Here is a 19941-nt window from a genome sequence, read left to right as displayed (position 1 = left end):
TTTGGGGTTTTTCTAAGGTTCTTGGTCAAGTACCCAGAGTGCTCAGTCCCAGAATGCCAGGGAGTTGAGAGCAGTCCTGTGCGCACTAAAAGAAAAGTCTCCCATCTTTGTCTCAAAAACATGTCAGGATCCTATCAGACAACGCCTCGGTGGTAACTTATATAAACAAACAAGGGGGAACAAGATCCTATCAACTAATGCAGCTGGCATCCAGGATTTTCTTGTTAATACAGGGGAAAGCGCTTTTTCTCTCAGCGGTTCATTTGAAAGGCTCAGAGAATCACCAGGCGGACTTTCTCAGCAGACACAGATTCAGTCAGGCGAATTGGTGTCTGAATCAGGAAGTGTTTCACCAAATACAGGCCCTATGGGGATCCCCTACGATAGATCTATTCGCCTTGGGGGAAAACAAAAAGTGCGAAAAGTTATTTTCTCTTAGCAGGGAGGATCAGTCGATGGGCACGGATGCGCTTTCACAGACATGGGGGAAGGGCCTAGTCTATGCTTTCCCTCCCATCAGTCTATTGCCCAGAGTTATCCAGAAGATCAGGGGGGAACAGGCAACAGTGATACTAATAGCACCATTCTGGCCAAGAATAGTCTAGTTTGCTTGGTTGAGGAGACTATCAATAGCCGATCCCTGGGTGCTTCCAGAGAGACAGGACCTATTATATCAGGGCCCTCTACATCATCCGGAAGTCAAGAGCCTCCACCTGACAGCTTGGATTTTGAGAGGACATTCTTCAGGTCTAGAGGCCTATCAGAACAAGTCATTGGGACTGGCAGGCTGTAGATGCGATATTTTTTTTAATTTTTTATTTTTATTTTTTTATTTTTTTATTTTTTTTTACCCTTGAAAGGTATATCAGACGCTGTTTCGTTAACAGCGTCTGATATACCTGCTACCTGGTCCTCTGGTGGTCCCTTTTGCTTGGATCGACCACCAGAGGACACAGGCAGCTCTGTAATAAGTAGCACCAATCACTACACTACACCCCCCTCCCCTGTCACTTATTAACCCTTTATTAACCCCTGATCACCCCCCTGTCATTGATCACCCCCCTGTAAGGCTCCATTCAGACGTCCGTATGTGTTTTGCGGATCCACTGATCCATGGACCAGCAAAACACTGACACCGTGGATCTGCAAAACACGGACCCCGGCAATGTGCTTTCCGCATTTTGCTGATCCGCACATTGCGAGAACTATATAGAAAATGCCTTTTCTTGTCCGCAATTGCAGACAAGAATAGGACATGTTCTATAGGCTCTACAAAAAACGCATTGTTCGCCTGATCAGGTCTGATCTTGTGCGCACACTTGCGTTCAGTCTGCCCCACCGCAGTGACATAAATTTATTTTTTCCTGATCACTGCAAAAACACCATAAAATCGCTGCGGCGCTATAAAGATCACTTTTGAGGGGCATGGCGAGTTCATAGATTTTTTATTTTATTTTTTGGCACAAGTTAGCGGAAATTTTGTTTTTTCTGACCCCATTTTGGAAAGAAGACACCCCAAGGTATTTCGTGAGGGGCATGGCGAGTTCATGTAAAATTGTATTTTTTGTCACAAGTAAGTGGAATATGAGACTTTGTAAGAGAAAAAAAAAAAAATTTCCGCTAACTTGTGCCAAATTTTTTTTAAAATATTCTAGGAACTCGCCATGCCCCTCACTGAATAAAAAATGCCAGGGCAGTACAAACACCCCACAAATGACCCCATTTTGGAAAGAAGACACCCCAAGGTATTCGCTGAGGGGCATATTGAGTCCATGAAAGATTGAACTTTTTGTCACAAGTTAGCGGAAAGGGAGACTTTGTGAGAAAAAACTAAACAATTTCCGCTAAACTTGTGCAAAAAAAAAAAAAAAACTTCTATGAACTCGCCATGCCCCTCACGGAATACCTTGGGGTGTCTTCTTTCCAAAATGGGGTCAGATATGGGGTATTTATACTGCCCTGGCATTTTAGGGGTCCTAAAGCGTGAGAAGAAGTCTGGAATCCAAATGTCTAAAAATGCCCTACTAAAAGGAATTTGGGCCCCTTTGCGCACCTAGGCTGCAATAAAGTGTCACACATTTGGTATCGCCGTACTCAGGAGAAGTTGGGCAATGTGTTTTGGGGTGTCTTTTTACATATACCCATGCTGGGTGAGAGAAATATCTTTGTCAAATGACAACTTTGTATAAAAAAATGGAAAAAGTTGTATTTTAGAGAGAGATTTCTCTCACCCAACATGGGTATATGTAAAAAGACACCCCAAAACACATTGCCCTACTTCTCCTGAGTACGGCGATACCACATGTGTGACACTTTTTTGCAGCCAAGATGCGCAAGGGGGCCCAAATTCCAATGAGTACTTTCAGGATTTCACAGGGCATTTTTACGCATTTGGATTCCAAACTACTTCTCGCGCTTTAGGGCCCCTAAAATTCCAGGGCAGTATAAATACCCCAAATGTGACCCCATTTTGGAAAGAAGACGTAGAAGTATTCCGTGAGGTGTATGGTTTGTTCATGTAAAATTTTATTTTTGTCACAAGTTAGTGGAATATGAGACTTTATTTTTATTTTTCTTACAATCATTTTCCGCTAACTTGTGACAAAAAATAAAAACTTCCATGATCTCACTATGCCCATTAGCGAATATCTTAGGGTGTCTATTTTCCAAAATGGGGTCATTTGTGGGGTGTTTCTACTGTCTGGGCTTTGTAGAACCTCAGGAAACATGACAGGTGCTCAGAAAGTCAGATCTGCTTCAAAATGCGGAAATTCACATTTTTGTACCATAGTCTGTAAACGCTATAACTTTTGCACAAACCAATAAATATACACTTATTGCATTTTTTTTTATCAAAGACATGTAGCACAATAAATTAAATTTAGAGAAAAATTTATATAGAAATGTAGTTTTATTTAAAAAAATTTACAACTGAAAGTGAAAAATGATATTTTTTGCAAAAATTTCGGTCAATTTCGATTAATAACAAAAAAAGTAAAAATGTCAGCAGCAATGAAATACCACCAAATGAAAGCTCTATTAGTGAGAAGAAAAGGAGATAAAATTCATTTGGGTGGTAAGTTGTATGACCGAGCAATAAACCGTGAAAATAGTGTAGTGCAGAATTGTAAAAAGTGGTCTGGTCATTAAGGGGGTTTAAGCTAGGGGAGCTGAGGTGGTTAATATGTCTTTGTTCTGATTTTTTTTTTAGCAATTTTCTTATGTTGGGGCAAATTTTTTGCGGGAGGAGGTGATGGTTTTATTGGTACCTTTTTGATCACTTGGTGTTGCACTTTTTGTGATGACAAAAATTGCTTTTTTTGACACCGGTTTTATCCTATTTTTTATCGGACTTGGTGAATCATGTGATATGTTTATAGAGCCAACCATCACTGATGCGGCAATACCAAATATGTCTTTTTTTATTTTATATTTTTTTATTTTTTTTATTCCTTACTTGGGTTTAAAAAAATAATAATTTTTATATGTGAAGCCTATTTATTTTTTATTTTACACTTTACGTCCCCCATAAGGTCATACAAGACCTCTGGGGGACATTTAACTTCAGTTATTTTTTTTTTCCCACTATAGATTTCTCCTGTAATTGGGGCTGACATAGTAGCCCCAGTTACAGGGGAAATACACCCCCCCCCCCCCCCCCCAGAGAAGCTGTACAGCATTATACAATGCTGTACGGCCTCATTGCAGGGCTGATCGAGGTCTGTAGAAGACCCGACAGCTCCTGCACTCTTCTGGCCCTGGCGGTCACATGACTGCCGGGCGGGACAGGAAGTGCATAGTGCTTCCTGATCTGTACACACAATGCTTGTTGAGTGCTGTGTATACAGCAATCTAGAAGGCAGGGACACCTGGGATCTGTCCCTTCTCTCAGGGTTGCCCTGTTGTCACTGACAGCGGGCAACCCGTTCTGCAGCTGCACGATTAGCGTGCAGCTGCCATCTCTGAATGAACGTTCAGAAATGTCTATTCAGAGAGAGAGATCCACCTCCCGGACGTTTATAGTCAACGGGCGTACGGGAGGTGGTTAATATACAATGTCTGGGGGGGGGGGGGGGGGAGAGATAGTGGCTGCAACCGCGTGTATGATTGCTCATTCCTCTCTCCAGTCATTGTAAAAGGACTATAAAAGTAGTAACGAGTGCTAATCAACTTACCTGCTCATGTAAAAGAGCCTTCAAAGGCTATTTACACCTTTGGGGGCAATTCTTTTTTTATTACTGCATTGTACTCATTTTGAGCTGAAAATCATTTTCAATTGGTCTATATTAACAATATGGAATCCTTTTTTTCTGTACAGAGCTGAGATGCTCTACTAGCTGCCTGTGGATTTTTTGTCCTTTTCCTCATCTGAGGAGCAGACAGACTTCTTTTATCTGTGCTCTCTGACATCATAAACACTCATTATAGCTCAATCCTTATCTTACTGAGGGAAGTGTTTATGACCTCTCAGTAGTTTAGAAATAAGGGTAATTAGATGACCGGCACAAAGTTAGAAAAACAGTTAACCCTTTATGACAGAACAGCTCAATATTATTAATAAAGGTTAATTGAAAATATGATCTTCAGCTAATAAGTTAAATGCAATCGTAGCCTTTAAAGTAATAGGAACCTTTTAGTACATTTGTCTGTTTTCTCATCATGAATGAAAAGCTCTTCCACTGCAGTCATACATGGATGCGTTTAGCCGTATAAAGCCAGCACTATGAAGAGGAGCAGGGGTTTGTTGCATTCAGACGTTTCATACTCAACAACATGTTGCTGAAAAGGATCAAATTTTCCATTTTGTGTTCGAAACACATCTTAAAAACCGATTGAATCCATTAGAGCTAATGCTATTGATTTGTTTTGTGTCTTTCATAGCGAGCCTTTTGAAGCCAGCTTTCTACTAATGGTACCACTCATGGCTACAGAATGGCCTGTGGGCAGCTTACTGGCTGTGCCATCCATTCTGCCCGGGCTCCCGCCAGCTGAGTGGAGCAGGTTTAACACGTGAGCACACAATCGGTTTTATAAAGGCCAAGAGTCTGTGTCTGCGCTCTCCAGCTTTATGACGTGTCTGGGAAATGTAGACGCTCTTAACTTTTTACGTACGCTGTGTGGGTTATTGGATTTAGAGGAACATCTTAGAAAGTGCAACTTGATGGCCTAAAAGATTCTCCATGTAAGGACATCTTTCCCTGGTCACGTATAGGAAGGATGCATGGTGTGTTTTTTTATTTTTTATTACGAGAGCTGAAAGACGGTCTCCCTGGATCTTCATTTTCCTTATAATTCATGGTACTCTCCACCGTGCTGGCCACATTTTGGTATCAACCGTGATCCACAAAGGAAGCTTTTACCAAGTGCAGCACCACCTCAAGAGAACTGAGGAAATGCAAGAAACCTATTGAAATTAAAGGACTGCTCGCTTTATGCATGTACAAGCCAGGTCTTTCATAGAGAGTCTCCACTTAGGATAATTGATGGACTTTCGGAAGTTCAAGGGGTTGTCTCACTTCAGCAAATTTATTATGTAGACAAGGGTAATACAAGCCACTTACTAATGTATTGTGATTGTCCATATTGCTTCCTTTGGCTGGATTCATTTTTCCATCACATTATACACTGCTCGTTTTCATGGTTACGACCGCCCTGCAATCCATCAGTGGTGATCATGCCTCCACACTATAGGATAAATGCCGGCCTCTCTGGTGGCCGAGACCATGGAAGCTCACATCAGCTAGTGCTTTTTCCTGTAGTGTACATGCACAGCCACCACTGATGGATTTACAGGGTGGTCTGTAACCATGGAAAAAAGCAGTGTACAATGTGATGGAAAAATGAATCCAGCCAGCAAAGGAGACAATATGGACAATCGCAATACATTAGTAAGTCCCTTGTATTAACTTTCTCTACATAATAAGGCTACATTCACATGATCGTATGTGTTTTGCGGTCTGCAAATAAAAAATGTCCATATGTCATTCGTTAATTTTTTTAATTTTTTTGTGGATCCATTGTAACATTGCCTATCCTTGTCCGCAAAACGGACAAGAATAGGACATGTGATATTTTTTTTGCAGGGCTACGGAACGGACATATGGATGTGGATAGCACACTGTGTGCTGCACGCATTTTTGGCGGCAGTGGATTTGCTCTTTTATGTGCTGCGGACCTGTAATTGGCCTGCCATGGTTTCAAATCCCACGAACAGCAATATAGATTTCCATTGAAAACTATGGGACGCAGATGTGGTACGGATTTGGTGCTGATTTGGGCACAGGGTACCACAGTGTATCAATGTATTTAATAATTTTATTTTTTAAACCAGTCGCCCAATTTGAACCACGCTTTCCACTGTTCCTGCAAATCTGTAGTCTGTGACTCCACTGCAGCTGCTGGTGATAGTCTGAAATCCCTCATGTTTAGAGTGTATTCACATGAATGTATGACTGCTGTGCCAGTGTTGCGCCCGCAAACCGCTGACTCACAAAACACTGGCGCCGGCTGTGTGCACCGCCATCACGGTACAGATCCATTGACCTCAATGAGTACATGATCCGCAAGATACGGCAAAAGATAGGACATGTTTCATCTTTTGTGGCGCGGGGGCGTCATCCGGGCCTCCGCTCCTCAAAAGATAGAACATGTCTTATCTTTTGCCGCATCTTGCGGATCGCAGAGCCGTTGACTTTACCACGATGCAGTGTACACAGCTGGTGACCATGACCTTCGGATCCGTGGTTTGCGGTCCGCAACATGGGCACTGGCCGTGTGAATTCACCCTTCAGTCAGACGCTCAGGCTGCTACTCTGCCTTCTCGGCATTAGACATCACGCACACGACTGTACCCATTTTGCAGCCTGCAAATGTACCATCCATTGAAGTCGATGGGTCCGCAAAACGGACAGTATCTATGTTTTGCAGATTTGCTATTTGCGGACCGCAAAATACATACAGTCGTGTACGTGAGGGCTTACACTGCAGCAGTGAATTATGAATAAAGAGAAAGCTTTATTGTGAATAAACCTAAATGGGATCTGGTTGTCACTATGTTTCGTGTGCAAATATACTGTATCTATATGTAACATATAATTCCAATAGAGCCTTCTTACCACATATTAACTGGAACTGAAGACGTCATTAAACTTGGCTGCAGCACAGATAAGAAATTCTGAGCTGCGCTGTGTTATATCTCGGAGTGGCTGTAGTAAGGGAATAGCAGTTTTATTAGATTACACAGATCTACGTGCAGGTCGACGCAGACAGATAACAGCGGAATGCGAATAATATAGAAGACTGGTGATGGGCAGTGACTGATGAGCGAATCGACAAAGCCGATTCGCATAAAACTTCGTTCGAATACTGTACAGAGCAGGAGCTCCGTACAGTATTAGAATGTATTGGCTCCCATGAGCCGAAGTTATTGCTTTGCGAAGTCTCGCGAGACTTCACGCAATAACTTCATAAATTAATTTTTACGGTAAAAAAACATTTCCCAAACGTGTATGATTCTTGCCTTCTGCTTTTGGGAGTATACAGTAATTCTGACTTGCATACATTGTGCACGGCACAGAGATGTATAGGTAACTGATGGCTGACATAGGTTCTTCTATAGATAGACGGCAGTTCTCTGGGCTGCAGCTGCTTAGCATCAGTTTGTCTATATAATAGGCATGATGTGGGAAATCATGATTTATTATGGAACCTATATACAGAATCTTCTTCTGAGACTAAGCCTGCAATCCAACGTAAAGATGTAATTTTGGTCCTTCTGGATATTAAATATATATATTTTTTAATTTATTTATTTATTTTTACTTGCTTACTCTAAAACGTTTCATTCAGGCATCTGAGATAGTCAGGTCCATAAATATTGGGACATCGACACAATTCTAACATTTCTGGCTCTATACACCACCACAATAGATTTAAAATGAAACTAACAAGATGTGCTTTAACTGCAGACTGTCAGCTTTCATTTGAGGATTTTTGCATCCAAATCAGGTGAACGGTGTAGGAATTACAACAGTTTGCATATGTGCCTCACACTTGTTAAGGAACCAAAAGTAATGGGACATAATCATAAATCAAACTTTCACTTTTTAATACTTGGTTGCAAACCCTTTGCAGTCAATTACAGCCTGAAGTCTGGAACGCATAGACATCACCAGACCCTGGGTTTCATCCCTGGTGATGCTCTGCCAGGCCTCTACTGCAACTGTCTTCTGTTCCTGCTTGTTCTTGTGGCATTTTCCCTTCAGTTTTGTCTTCAGCAAGTGAAATGCATGCTCAATCAGATTCAGGTCAGGTGATTGACTTGGCCATTGCATAACATTCCACTTATTTCCCTTAAAAAACTTTGGTTGCTTTTGCATTATGCTTTGGGTCATTGTCCATCTGCAATGTGAAGCGCCGTCCAATGAGTTCTGAAGCATTTGGCTCAATATGAGCAGATAATATTGCCCGAAACACTTCACAATTCATCCTGCTGCTTTTGTCAGCAGTCACATCATCAATAAATACAAGAGAACCAGTTCCATTGGCAGCCATGCATGCCCACGCCATGACACTACCACCACCATGCTTCACTGATGAGGTGGTATGCTTAGGATCATGAGCAGTTCCTTTCCTTCTCCATACTCTTCTCTTCCCATCACTCTGGTTCAAGTTGATCTTGGTCTCATCTGTCCAAAGCATGTTGTTCCAGAACTGTGAAGGCTTTTTTAGATGTCATTTGACAATCTCTAATTTGGCCTTCCTGTTTTTGAGGCTCACCAATAGTTTACATCTTGTGGTGAACCCTCTGTATTCACTCTGGTGAAGTCTTCTCTTGATTGTTGACTTTGACACACATACACCTACCTCCTGGAGAGTGTTCTTGATCTGGCCAACTGTTGTGAAGGGTGTTTTCTTCACCAGGGAAATAATTCTTCGGTCATCCACCACAGTTGTTTTCCGTGGTCTTCCGTGCCTTTTGGTGTTGCTGAGCTCACCGGTGCGTTCCTTCTTTTTAAGACTGTTCCAAACAGTTGTTTTGCCCACGCCTAATGTTTTTGCTATCTCTCTGATGGGTTTGTTTTGTTTTTTTCAGCCTAATAATGGCTTGCTTCACTGATAGTGACAGCTCTCTGGATCTCATCTGGAGAGTTGACAGCAACAGATTCCAAATGCAAATAGCACACTTGAAATGAACTCTGGGCCTTTTATCTGCTCATTGTAATTGGGATAATGAGGGAATAACACACACCTGTCCATGGAACAGGTGAGAAGCCAATTGTCCCATTACTTTTGGTCCCTTACCACGTGGGAGGCACATATGCAAACTGTTGTAATTCCTACACCGTTCTCACTGATTTGGATGTAAATAACCTCAAATTAAAGCTGACAGTCTGCAGTTAAAGCACATCTTGTTTGTTTCTTTTCAAATCCATTGTGGTGGTGTATAGAGCCGAAATTTTTAGAATTGTGTCGGTGTCCCAATATTTATGGACCTGACTGTATAATTAAATATTTACAAAAATGTGAGGGGTGTACTCCCTTTTGTGAGATACTGTATGTCAAACGGATGGCAAAAACATGATGTGAACCCAGTCAGATAAAATGCTTGGAATAGGTATGGGACAATTAATAATGATGAAAGGAACGGTATGGAAAATTATTTTTTTGTTTCAGTGGTTTCCCAGATAACCTCATTAATTCTTTCTTTCCTGCTTCATAACAGTTCAGTTAGGATATGTGCACATGGCAGAAACCATGACTGACCCTGCATTTTTGCTTCAGATTTGTAGTCTGCCTGTGGATTTAGCTCCCTTCAGTGGGGTTAATACTTGTGTGACCTCCCATTGCAGGTGCTATGTGGAAACCACAGCAATGATGGTCATGCTCCTTTTTTTTTTTTTTTTTTTTCCTCCTACAACGTGCATTTCAAATCCAAATGTTGAAAAATCTGCTCCTTATGAGCTAGGGCACAGATTTCTATTTAATCAAAGGGACACTTACTTTAAGTATTTTAGATGCAGATTTCGGTTCAGAACATGCAAAGAATTCCTCGGCAGAAATGTTAACCTACCCTTATGGTTTTGGAAGAATCCTGTCCCTGTTATAGCTAGCTATCCTGAGGTAGCTGGCAGCTTCTTGATCTCCTTTCTACGTGTGTAAAGGTTGTCCCAGATGTCCGTGTTGACCTCTTTTGGTCCTGTTTTACAGATGCACGTGAATCCTTGCTTTTATCAAGTCAGAGGCAAAAGCACATTCGTACCTTTGGAAATAAATGAATGGTGTTGGCTGCACTCTGGTGACTGCATCTCTCTTCTGCCAGACAAATACTCTTTTAGAGTCATTGCAAAAGATCCATCAGAGGAGGCCACATTAAGGTAAAGTAATGGCTGCAGTCTTGTGGTATAGTGACAAATGTTTTAATTTAACACAGAAAAAGAGCTATTATTATGCTTTTTATCATTGTGATTTATTTTCTTTAGATATCATTAATAATGATGACTGAGTTTAATGCTAACTCATAAATCTTACCAAATACTCATCCATAATACATCTTCTCAGATCAGTAGTTTTTCTTAACTTTCAAAGGCTTTAAACTTTATAGGGAGACTTAGAGCAGTTTTGGCCATGCTAGACTACTGACAGCACCACGTAGAGCCAGAGGAGAGCAGCACAGACATACCCTTTACAGAGCTAATCTCATCAGTAGTATGAATATGTTTTATTCTGCTAGATTCTGCTCCTTAAGCACACTGGAGGTGGGTCTTCACTGAGACGTGCACTCTATTTTCTGCATTGAGTTGCTTCACAGGCTCTCTGCTCTGAGTGACAGCAGTAGTGGTCTCCTGGTCAATCTTGCGGCAGTCAAGCAACTACACAGGGAGCAGTTTACAGAGAAACTCCAGGGCACTTGCAGGAGTATAACCTGGCAGAATAAAAGTTCATGTTCACACTACTCCTGATAGTAGAAACTTCACCCAGACCCTACCTACCACTTTCAGCTGTACAGAACTGCTCACGTGCCTTCAAAGAGGTTGTCCAACAACAGAAAAAGTAAATTATTGTTTTCCGAATGTAAAATGTAAAAACTAATATATGTTGATTTTATACATGGTCCAAGTGTGTGTGGTCCTGGAAGTGGACCTTCTTTTTTTTGTAAGCTGTGCTGTCCCAACACTTACGAAGAGCTTCTTGTCACTTAGTCATTAGTAGGAAGGGGCGGGCTGTCCGGTCCAGATCATTAAGTATGTCATGCATCTTCTCTATCTCTGAGGGAAAAGGGGACCAGCTTAGCTAATAATCTGAGCCAAACATCTGACTTATTTATACACATCACCAACACAGCAAAGGAGTGAAAGCTCACTGTCTGATTTGGAACATTAAGGCCTCTTGCACATGATCGTTGTGTGCCTGTGGTTGTATTGCGGCCCTCATACGGTGGATGCGCAATACAAGGGCACCGACCCGTGTGCACGCCGCATCACGGATGCGGACTCATTTACTTGAATGGGTCCGCAATCACGGAGATGCTGAACAGAAGCACAAATCAGAACCCCACAGAAGCACTACGGATTGCTTCCGTGGTGTTTGTCTGTGCCTCCGCACCGCAAGAAAGGAAAAATAAACTTGTTAAATTTTTTTGCGATGCGGATGGATCAAGTTGAGTGGTTCTCGATCCGTCCCATTCGCCGCACGGACGTTGCTCGTGCATTGGGGACCGCAATTTGCGGCGTGCACACGGGTCGGTGCCCTTGTATTGCGCACCCACTGTAACTGATGCACAACGTTCGTGTGCAAGAGGCCTAAAGCTTACAGGAGAAGATCCATATGGACATGGACTGAAATAGGACCATCTGTGTAGTTTAGAAAATGTAATTTACATTTAATAAATTTTTTTTTTAACATTTTCTCTTGACATGATCTTTGTTGATCGACCGTTCCTTGGGAGGGGTAATAATGGTCCTGAATTTCCTCCATTGGTACACAGTCTATCTGACTGTGGATTGCTGGAGTCCAAACTCTTTAGAGATAGTTTTGTAATCCTTTTCTGACCTGATGAGCGTCAACAACCCTTCTTCTAAGGTCCTCAGAAATCTCGTTTGTTCGTAACATCATACACTTCCACAAACATGTCTTGTGAAGATCCCTTTTTCTTTAAAGGGTTTCTGTCAACAGAATGAACCCTCTTAAACTTTCTGACATTAGCGATGTGCTAATGTCAGCAGAATAGAACTCTGCTATTGTTATGTTTATTGATGCCCCCCTTACTGCGCAATTCTTACTTTTGTAATATGCAAATTAGCTTCTAGGAGCAGGGGGTGGGGGTATTGCTCCTGCTCCTAGAGGCTCTGTTCTCCTACCTCATTCCACGCCCTGCCGTCCTTGATTGACAGGCCAGCGTTCGTCTTCTCCTGCTGGCACGGCGCAGGCCTGAGATTTACCCAGAACACCGGGCCGGCAGGAGAAGACAAACGCTGGCCTGTCAATCAAGGACAGCAGGGCGTGGAATATGATGGGAGAATGGAGCCTCTAGGAGCAGGAGCAATGCCCTCCTGCTCCTAGAGGCTAATTTGCATATTGCAAAAGTTAGAATTGTGCAGTAATGGGGACATCAATAAACATAACAACAGCAGAGTCGGATTCTGCTGACATTAGCACATCGCTAATGTCAGCAAGTTTAAGAGGGTTCATTCTGTTGACAGAAACCCTTTTAACCACCTCAGCTCCCCTAGCTTAAACCCCCTTAATGACCAGACCACTTATTACAATTCTGCACTACACTACTTTCACGGTTTTATTGCTCTGTCATGCAGCTTACCACTCAAATGGATTTTACCTCCTTTTCTTCTTGCTAATAGAGCTTTCATTTGGTGGTATTTTATTGCTGCTGACATTTTTACTTTTTTTGTTATTAAAGGGGTTATCCGAGTTAATAAAAAAAAAAAAACCTCTTAAAACCCATCTGGATATACATATAATTTGGTTAAGCTAGATTTCATAAAGTTAAAACCCATACTTACACCTTTTCATGGTTCTGTTATTGCCGTGTTTACATGCTGAAGTACAATGCTGAGGGGGCGTGTAACAACAAAGCCTGAGCTCTGCCTCATGAATATTTCTGGGCGTGAACAATCTGACCTTCCCCTCACCCTGCTCTGCGCATCCTAACTTTGCATAATCCAGTCACATGATCATCTCCTAGCTCACACAGACAGATCATCCTGTCACATTTGCAGAAACACAGGCTCTATGTATCTAAGCTCTATGGCAGCTGTGTGTATCTAAGCTCTATGGCAGCTGTGTGTATCTAAGCTCTATGGCAGCTGTGTGTATCTAAGCTCTATGGCAGCTGTGTGTATCTAAGCTCTATGGCAGCTGTGTGTATCTAAGCTCTATGGCAGCTGTGTGTATCTAAGCTCTATGGCAGCTGTGTGTATCTAAGCTCTATGGCAGCTGTGTGTATCTAAGCTCTATGGCAGCTGTGTGTATCTAAGCTCTATGGCAGCTGTGTGTATCTAAGCTCTATGGCAGCTGTGTGTATCTAAGCTCTATGGCAGCTGTGTGTATCTAAGCTCTATGGCAGCTGTGTGTATCTAAGCTCTATGGCAGCTCTGTGTATCTAAGCTCCGAGGCAGCTCTGTGTATCTAAGCTCCGAGGCAGCTCTGTGTATCTAAGCTCCGAGGCAGCTCTGTGTATCTAAGCTCCGAGGCAGCTCTGTGTATCTAAGCTCCGAGGCAGCTCTGTGTATCTAAGCTCCGAGGCAGCTCTGTGTATCTAAGCTCCGAGGCAGCTCTGTGTATCTAAGCTCCGAGGCAGCTCTGTGTATCTAAGCTCCGAGGCAGCTCTGTGTATCTAAGCTCCGAGGCAGCTCTGTGTATCTAAGCTCCGAGGCAGCTCTGTGTATCTGAGCTGTATGTATCTAATATAGCTTAGCTAGATATAGGTGTCATATATGACACCTATATCTATCTAAGCTATATTACAGCCGTATCTATGTTGACTATATACTATGTATTTACTGTCACCCCCACCCCTCCATATACACAATGCAGTCACCCCCACCCCTCCATACACACAATGCAGTCACCCCCACCCCTCCATACACACAATGCAGTCACCCCCACCCCTCCATACACACAATGCAGTCACCCCCACCCTCCATACACACAATGCAGTCACCCCCACCCCTCCATACACACAATGCAGTCACCCCCACCTTCCTCTCCCCGGGAAACCTAAGAGCCCAGGCAGAAGTACATGTCTTTTACTCTCCAGTGTAAACAGCAGGGAGGGCGGGTCTTTCATCTGATTGGCTGTCCTGACTTGCCTTCTCCCTTTTATTGGCTGAGCTGCTTGTCCTTCCTGGATCACAGCAATACAGCGACTGGCAGCACCTGGGTAACCCTTTCCTAATCAGTGCTCATCTGTACACTCTTTCAGTGCAACAACGGAGCGTCTGTTTTGCACAGTCAGCCCTGTGTATGGTAATGACAGCCCTGCTCCTCTATTGATATGCTAATGAGATCGCGGCAGACATAGAGAGGGGGCGGGCACCAAAGGCTCTGACGTCTCGTTTACAGAGCTGGGCCACTCCCTCAAGCAGGGAGAAGCTTGTAAACGAGACGTCAGTGCCAGAGAAGGGTTGATGACGTTGGGGGTAACATGACCCAAATCAGCAGTGTGGAAACAGCGCAAAATCAATAAAGTGAGTACATTATAAATGTATCTTTAATGATGTACAAAGCAGCCCTAACACTTATTTTTTTAAGTCGGATAACCCCTTTAATCAAAATTTTTCACTTTCAGTTGTAATTTTTTTTTTTTTTAAAACGACATCTATATATAAATTTTTCTCAAAATTTATTGTTCTACATGTCTTTGATAAAAAAAATGTTTGGGTAAAAAAAATGGTTTGGGTAAAAGTTATAGCGTTTACAAACTATGGTACAAAAATGTGAATTTTCGCTTTTTGAAGCAACTCTGACTTTCTGAGCACCTATCATGTTTCCTGAGGTTCTACAATGCCCAGACAGTAGAAAAACCCAACAAGTGACCCCATTTTGGAAAGTAGACACCCTAAGGTATTCGCTGATGGGCATAGTAAGTTCATAGAACTTTTTATTTTTTTGTCACAAGTTAGCGGAAAATGAAATTTTTTTTTTTTCCTTACAAGTCTCATCTTCCACTAACTTGTGAAAAAAATAAAAACTTCCATGAACTCACTATGCCCATCACGAAATACCTTGGGGTGTCTTCTTTCCAAAATGGGGTCACATGTGGGGTATTTATACTGCCCTGGCATTTTAGGGGCCTTAAAGTGTGAGAAGAAGTCTGGGATCCAAATGTCTAAAAATGCCCTCCTAAAAGGAATTTGGGCCCCTTTGCGCATCTAGGCTGCAATAAAGTGTCACACATGTGGTATCGCCGTACTCAGGAGAAGTTGGGGAATGTGTTTTGGGGTGTCATTTTACATATACCCATGCTGGGTGAGATAAATATCTTGGTCAAATGCCAACTTTGTATATATAAAATGGGAAAAGTTGTCTTTTACCGAGATATTTCTCTCTCCCAGCATGGGTATATGTAAAAAGACACCCCAAAACACATTGCCCTACTTCTTCTGAGTACGGCGATACCACACGTGTGACACTTTTTTGCTGCCTAGGTGGGCAAAGGGGCCCACATTCCAAAGAGCACCATTAGGATTTCACAGGGCATTTTTTGCACATTTTGATTTCAAACTACTTTTCACGCATTAGGGCCCCTAAAATGCCAGGGCAGTATAACTACTCCACAAGTGACCCCATTTTGCAAAGAAGACACCCCAAGTTATTTCGTGATTGGCATAGTGAGTTCATGAAAGTTTTTATTTTTTGTCACAAGTTAGTGGAATATGAGACTTTTGTAAGAAAAAAAAAAAAAAACATCATTTTCCGCTAACTTGTGACAAAAAAAAAAAATTCTAGGAACTCGCCATGCCCCTCACGGAATACCTTGGGGTGTCTTCTTTCCAAAATGGGGTCACTTGTGGGGTAGTTATATTGCCCTGGCATTTTAGGGGCCCTAAAGCGTGAGAAGTAGTTTTAAATCAAAATGTGTAAAAAATGCCCTGTGAAATCCGAAATGTGCTCTTTGGAATGTGGGCCCCTTTGCCCACCTAGGCTGCAAAAAAGTGTCACACGTGTGGTATCGCCGTACTCAGAAGAAGTAGGGCAATGTGTTTTGGGGTGTCTTTTTACATATACCCATGCTGGGTGAGAGAAATATCTCGGCAAAAGAGATTTAGGCCCCTTTGCAGCCTAGATGCGCAAAGGGGCCCAAATTCCTTTTAGGAGGGCATTTTTAGACATTTGGATCCTAGACTTCTTCTCATGCTTTAAGGCCCCTAAAATGCCAGGGCAGTATAAATACCCCACATGTGACCCCATTTTGGAAGACACCCCAAGGTATTCAATGAGGGGCATGGCGAGTTCATAGAATTTTTTTTTTTTTTGGCACAAGTTAGCGGAAATTGATTTTTTTCATTCTTCATTCGCATCGATCAATGTGGATGACAAAATCTCTGCCCAAAAAAAAAAAAGGAGGGGAAAGGCGTCTGCCAGGACATAGGAGCTCCGCCCAACATCCATACCCACTTAGCTCGTATGCCCTGGCAAACCCGATTTCTCCACTCACATCAATCGATGTGGATGAATAAATCATTGCCGGGATTCCCACTGCTCCCCAGGTAGTCAGGGCAACTGACCGGCTCCAGGGTCTGATCTTTACCCTCATAGATCCGAAATTTGTGGGTAACGCCTGTGGCCCTTTCACAGAGCTTATACAATTTGACCCCATACCGGGCGCTCTTGCTTGGGATGTATTGTTTGAAGCCAAGGCGCCCGGTAAAATGTATAAGGGACTCGTCTACGCAGATGTTTTGCTCAGGGGTATACAACTCTGCAAATTTGTTGTTGAAGTGGTCTACGAGGGGCCGAATTTTGTGGAGCCAGTCAAAAGCTGGGTGGCCTCTGGGACGGGAGGTGGTATTGTCGCTAAAGTGCAGGAAACGCAGGATGGCCTCAAATCGTGCCCTGGACATTGCAGCAGAGAACATGGGCAGTGTGATGAATTCGGTTCGTGGACCAATATGACCGCAATTCATGCTTTTTGGTTAGACCCATGTTGAGTAGAAGGCCCAGAAATTCTTTTAATTCGGAAACTTGGACGGGTTTCCACCGGAAAGGCTGGGCATAATAGCTTCCCGGGTTGGCGGCTATAAATTGAGTGGCATACCGATTTGTTTCTGCCACGACTAAGTCCAAGAGCTCCGCAGTCAAGAACAGCTCAAAAAATCCCATGTGCCGCACCGATCTGAGCTGTCTCAACCCGAACTCCAGACTGGGCGGTGAAAGGGTGAACTAATGGTGCTGCTGAAGTTGGGGACTGACAATCAGGGTTTGCCAGCACCTCAGGGACTCTAGGGGCTCTACGGGCCTGTCTGTGTGGTGGCTGTGACGGGGTAACTATTGCACGTGCCACTGTATCAGCTTCAACTGCCCTTCTGGTGCTCGCCACTTCACCATGTTGTACGGCAGTGCTGGTACTAGGTCCAGGGTGGGCTGCGCTGCTGGTGTATGCCTCACCACATAATCCGACAGCGCCAGCCCCACTCTGCTGCCTTTGAAGCGGATCCTGCGCAACCTGTGGTCTAGCGACACTGGGCCGGGTACGCCTGGTGGTATCAGGGACCTCGTCCGAACTTTGGGTCAAACTGCCACTGCTTTCTACAGGTTCATATTCTGACCTGCTGGATTAGTCAGATGAGGGTTACCATTCCTCATCCGACTAGGTCAGAAGCCTGTAGGCCTCTTCAGAAGAATACCTCTTGTTTGACATTTGGACTACTAAATTTAGGGGGTATTCCCTGAGACTACCCAAGAAAAAAAGCAAACCTGTCTTACAAATGGGAGGCTAGCGAAGTACTGGAGGCCGCTGCGATTGATAAAAAATATCAAAACTGATTTTTTTTTTTTATCGCTGCAGCGCTTGTAAAGTGATTGTGCAGTGATCAAAAAAATAATAATTTTTTATCACTGCGGCGGGGCGGGCGTGGGTGTACGCACGTGTGGGCGACCGATCAGGCCTGACCAGCAAACACTGCGTTTTGAGTGGAGGGTGAACTAAGGTGACACTAATACTATTATAGATCTGACTGTGATCAGTTTTGATCACTTACAGATACTATAAAAGTACAAATGCTGATTAGCGATACGCTATCAGTGAATCAGTGACTGCGGTGCGGTGGGCTGGGCGCTAAACGATCGCTAACTACCTAACTAAGGGGCCTAAACTATCCTAAAACCTAACAGTCAATACCAGTGGAAAAAAAAAAAGTGACAGTTTACACTGATCACTTTTTTCCCTTTTACTAGGTGATTGACGGGGGCGATCATGGGGTTAATTGGGGTGATGGGGGGTGATCTGGAGGCTAAGTGTGCTGTTTGGTGTACTCACTGTGATGTCTGCTCCTCTGCTGGAACCAACCGACCAAAAGGACCAGCAGAGGAGCAGAGAAGCCATTTAACACCCTATATTTATAAATATAAGGTGTTATATGGCTTGTGATTCGGTTTTTTGAAAATCATCAGCCTGCCAGCGATGATCATTGGCTGGCAGGCTGATGATGTAATACCCCTCTAACTTTTGCCGGCCCGCGATGCACATGCGCGGGCCGGCTTTGAGCGTCATCTCGCATCTTGCAAGATGACACATAGATGCGTGACTCTGTCTGAGACAGCCGCCTCCGGACCGCGATCCTGCGTTAGGCGGTCCGGAGGCGGTTAAATAAAACAGGTCACCCACTCACACCGCATTGGCTCACCTGACTTTAATTTCATATTCAAATTATCTGCTAATCCTGAAGGCTCACATCATTTTGCCACTCACAGATGTGATATTGCATAGGACCAGGTCTAATATTTTTGACTTATTTGTTTCATTTATTTCTCTTTTAGGACTTGTGTGAAAATCTGATGTAGTTTTAGGTCAAATTTATGCAGAAATATTTAAGATTCTGAAGGGTTTGCAAACTTTCAAGCAGCACTGTAACATAAACCTCAACCTATAGCATATTTCTGATTGATATAAAAGGTTCTCAGTGAAAACCATTTTTTCTAAAAACAAACAAGCTCCTGAAAAATACTTACATATTTCTGTGCCCTCCAAAATGTCGCCATGTGTTTTTTCATGTGAAATGAACTATTGAATTATAGAATTCAATAACTCTCATATGTCATTATTTCCGCTGTTTATTGAATTTCTGATCTGAAGGCATATGTTTACTCTGTAGATGACTCTGCGTATACCGAACACCACCTATAAGTTTGACTGTTGAGTGACTCATGCTATATATGGAAATGTCACATATAACCGTTTTGGTAGAATTAGTTACAATGAACTTTAGAAATACAGCTGACTGGTTTTCTTAAAGGAAACCTACTGAGTGAAGCAATGATTTTACACCATATGACAGTTTAAAGGGAACCTGATACATTGAAAATTCTGTCTATTCTGCAGGTAGAACGGGAGGAGCGCGGCAGATATATAGTTTTGTGGGAAAAGGAGTCAGTATTTAGGGGTCCAGTGGGCGGTCCAATTAGTGATTGACAGCTGTCTTTGTATGCAGTCTGATAGGTTGTCAGTCACTCATCAGGATTTCACACTGGACTGGTCCAGTGGATGTGGTCTATGTTGCGTTCACATTTTTTGCAAACTGATTGACTTCAATGGGTCTGTGGTCCTGCATTTTTCAGACAAGGAATAAGACATGTTCTATCTCTTTGCGGAACAGACAAATGGATGCGGAAAACACACGGATCATCCATGTGCTTTCGGCATCTGTATGTCCATTCCGCCACAAGATAGACTGTGTCCGCGTAATGCAGACCATGTCTGCAAAT

At 43.0% G+C, this 19941-nt stretch overlaps 1 protein-coding gene across 1 annotated transcript in view; it reads left to right on the top strand.

Annotated features, from left to right (window-relative positions):
* APLF (aprataxin and PNKP like factor) overlaps positions 1-19941 on the top strand; it is a 265162-nt gene that overhangs the window by 58029 nt on the left and 187192 nt on the right. The window contains exon 3 of the mRNA XM_044291261.1: positions 10210-10376. Coding sequence (XP_044147196.1) covers positions 10210-10376 — 167 coding nt within the window. The remainder of the gene's footprint in view (positions 1-10209; positions 10377-19941) is intronic.

This window comes from Bufo gargarizans, chromosome 4 (assembly GCF_014858855.1).
Source record: "Bufo gargarizans isolate SCDJY-AF-19 chromosome 4, ASM1485885v1, whole genome shotgun sequence".
Taxonomy (NCBI): domain Eukaryota; kingdom Metazoa; phylum Chordata; class Amphibia; order Anura; family Bufonidae; genus Bufo; species Bufo gargarizans.
The sequence above is the reverse complement of the archived record's forward strand: the minus strand, read 5'-3'. Positions and strand labels throughout refer to the sequence as shown.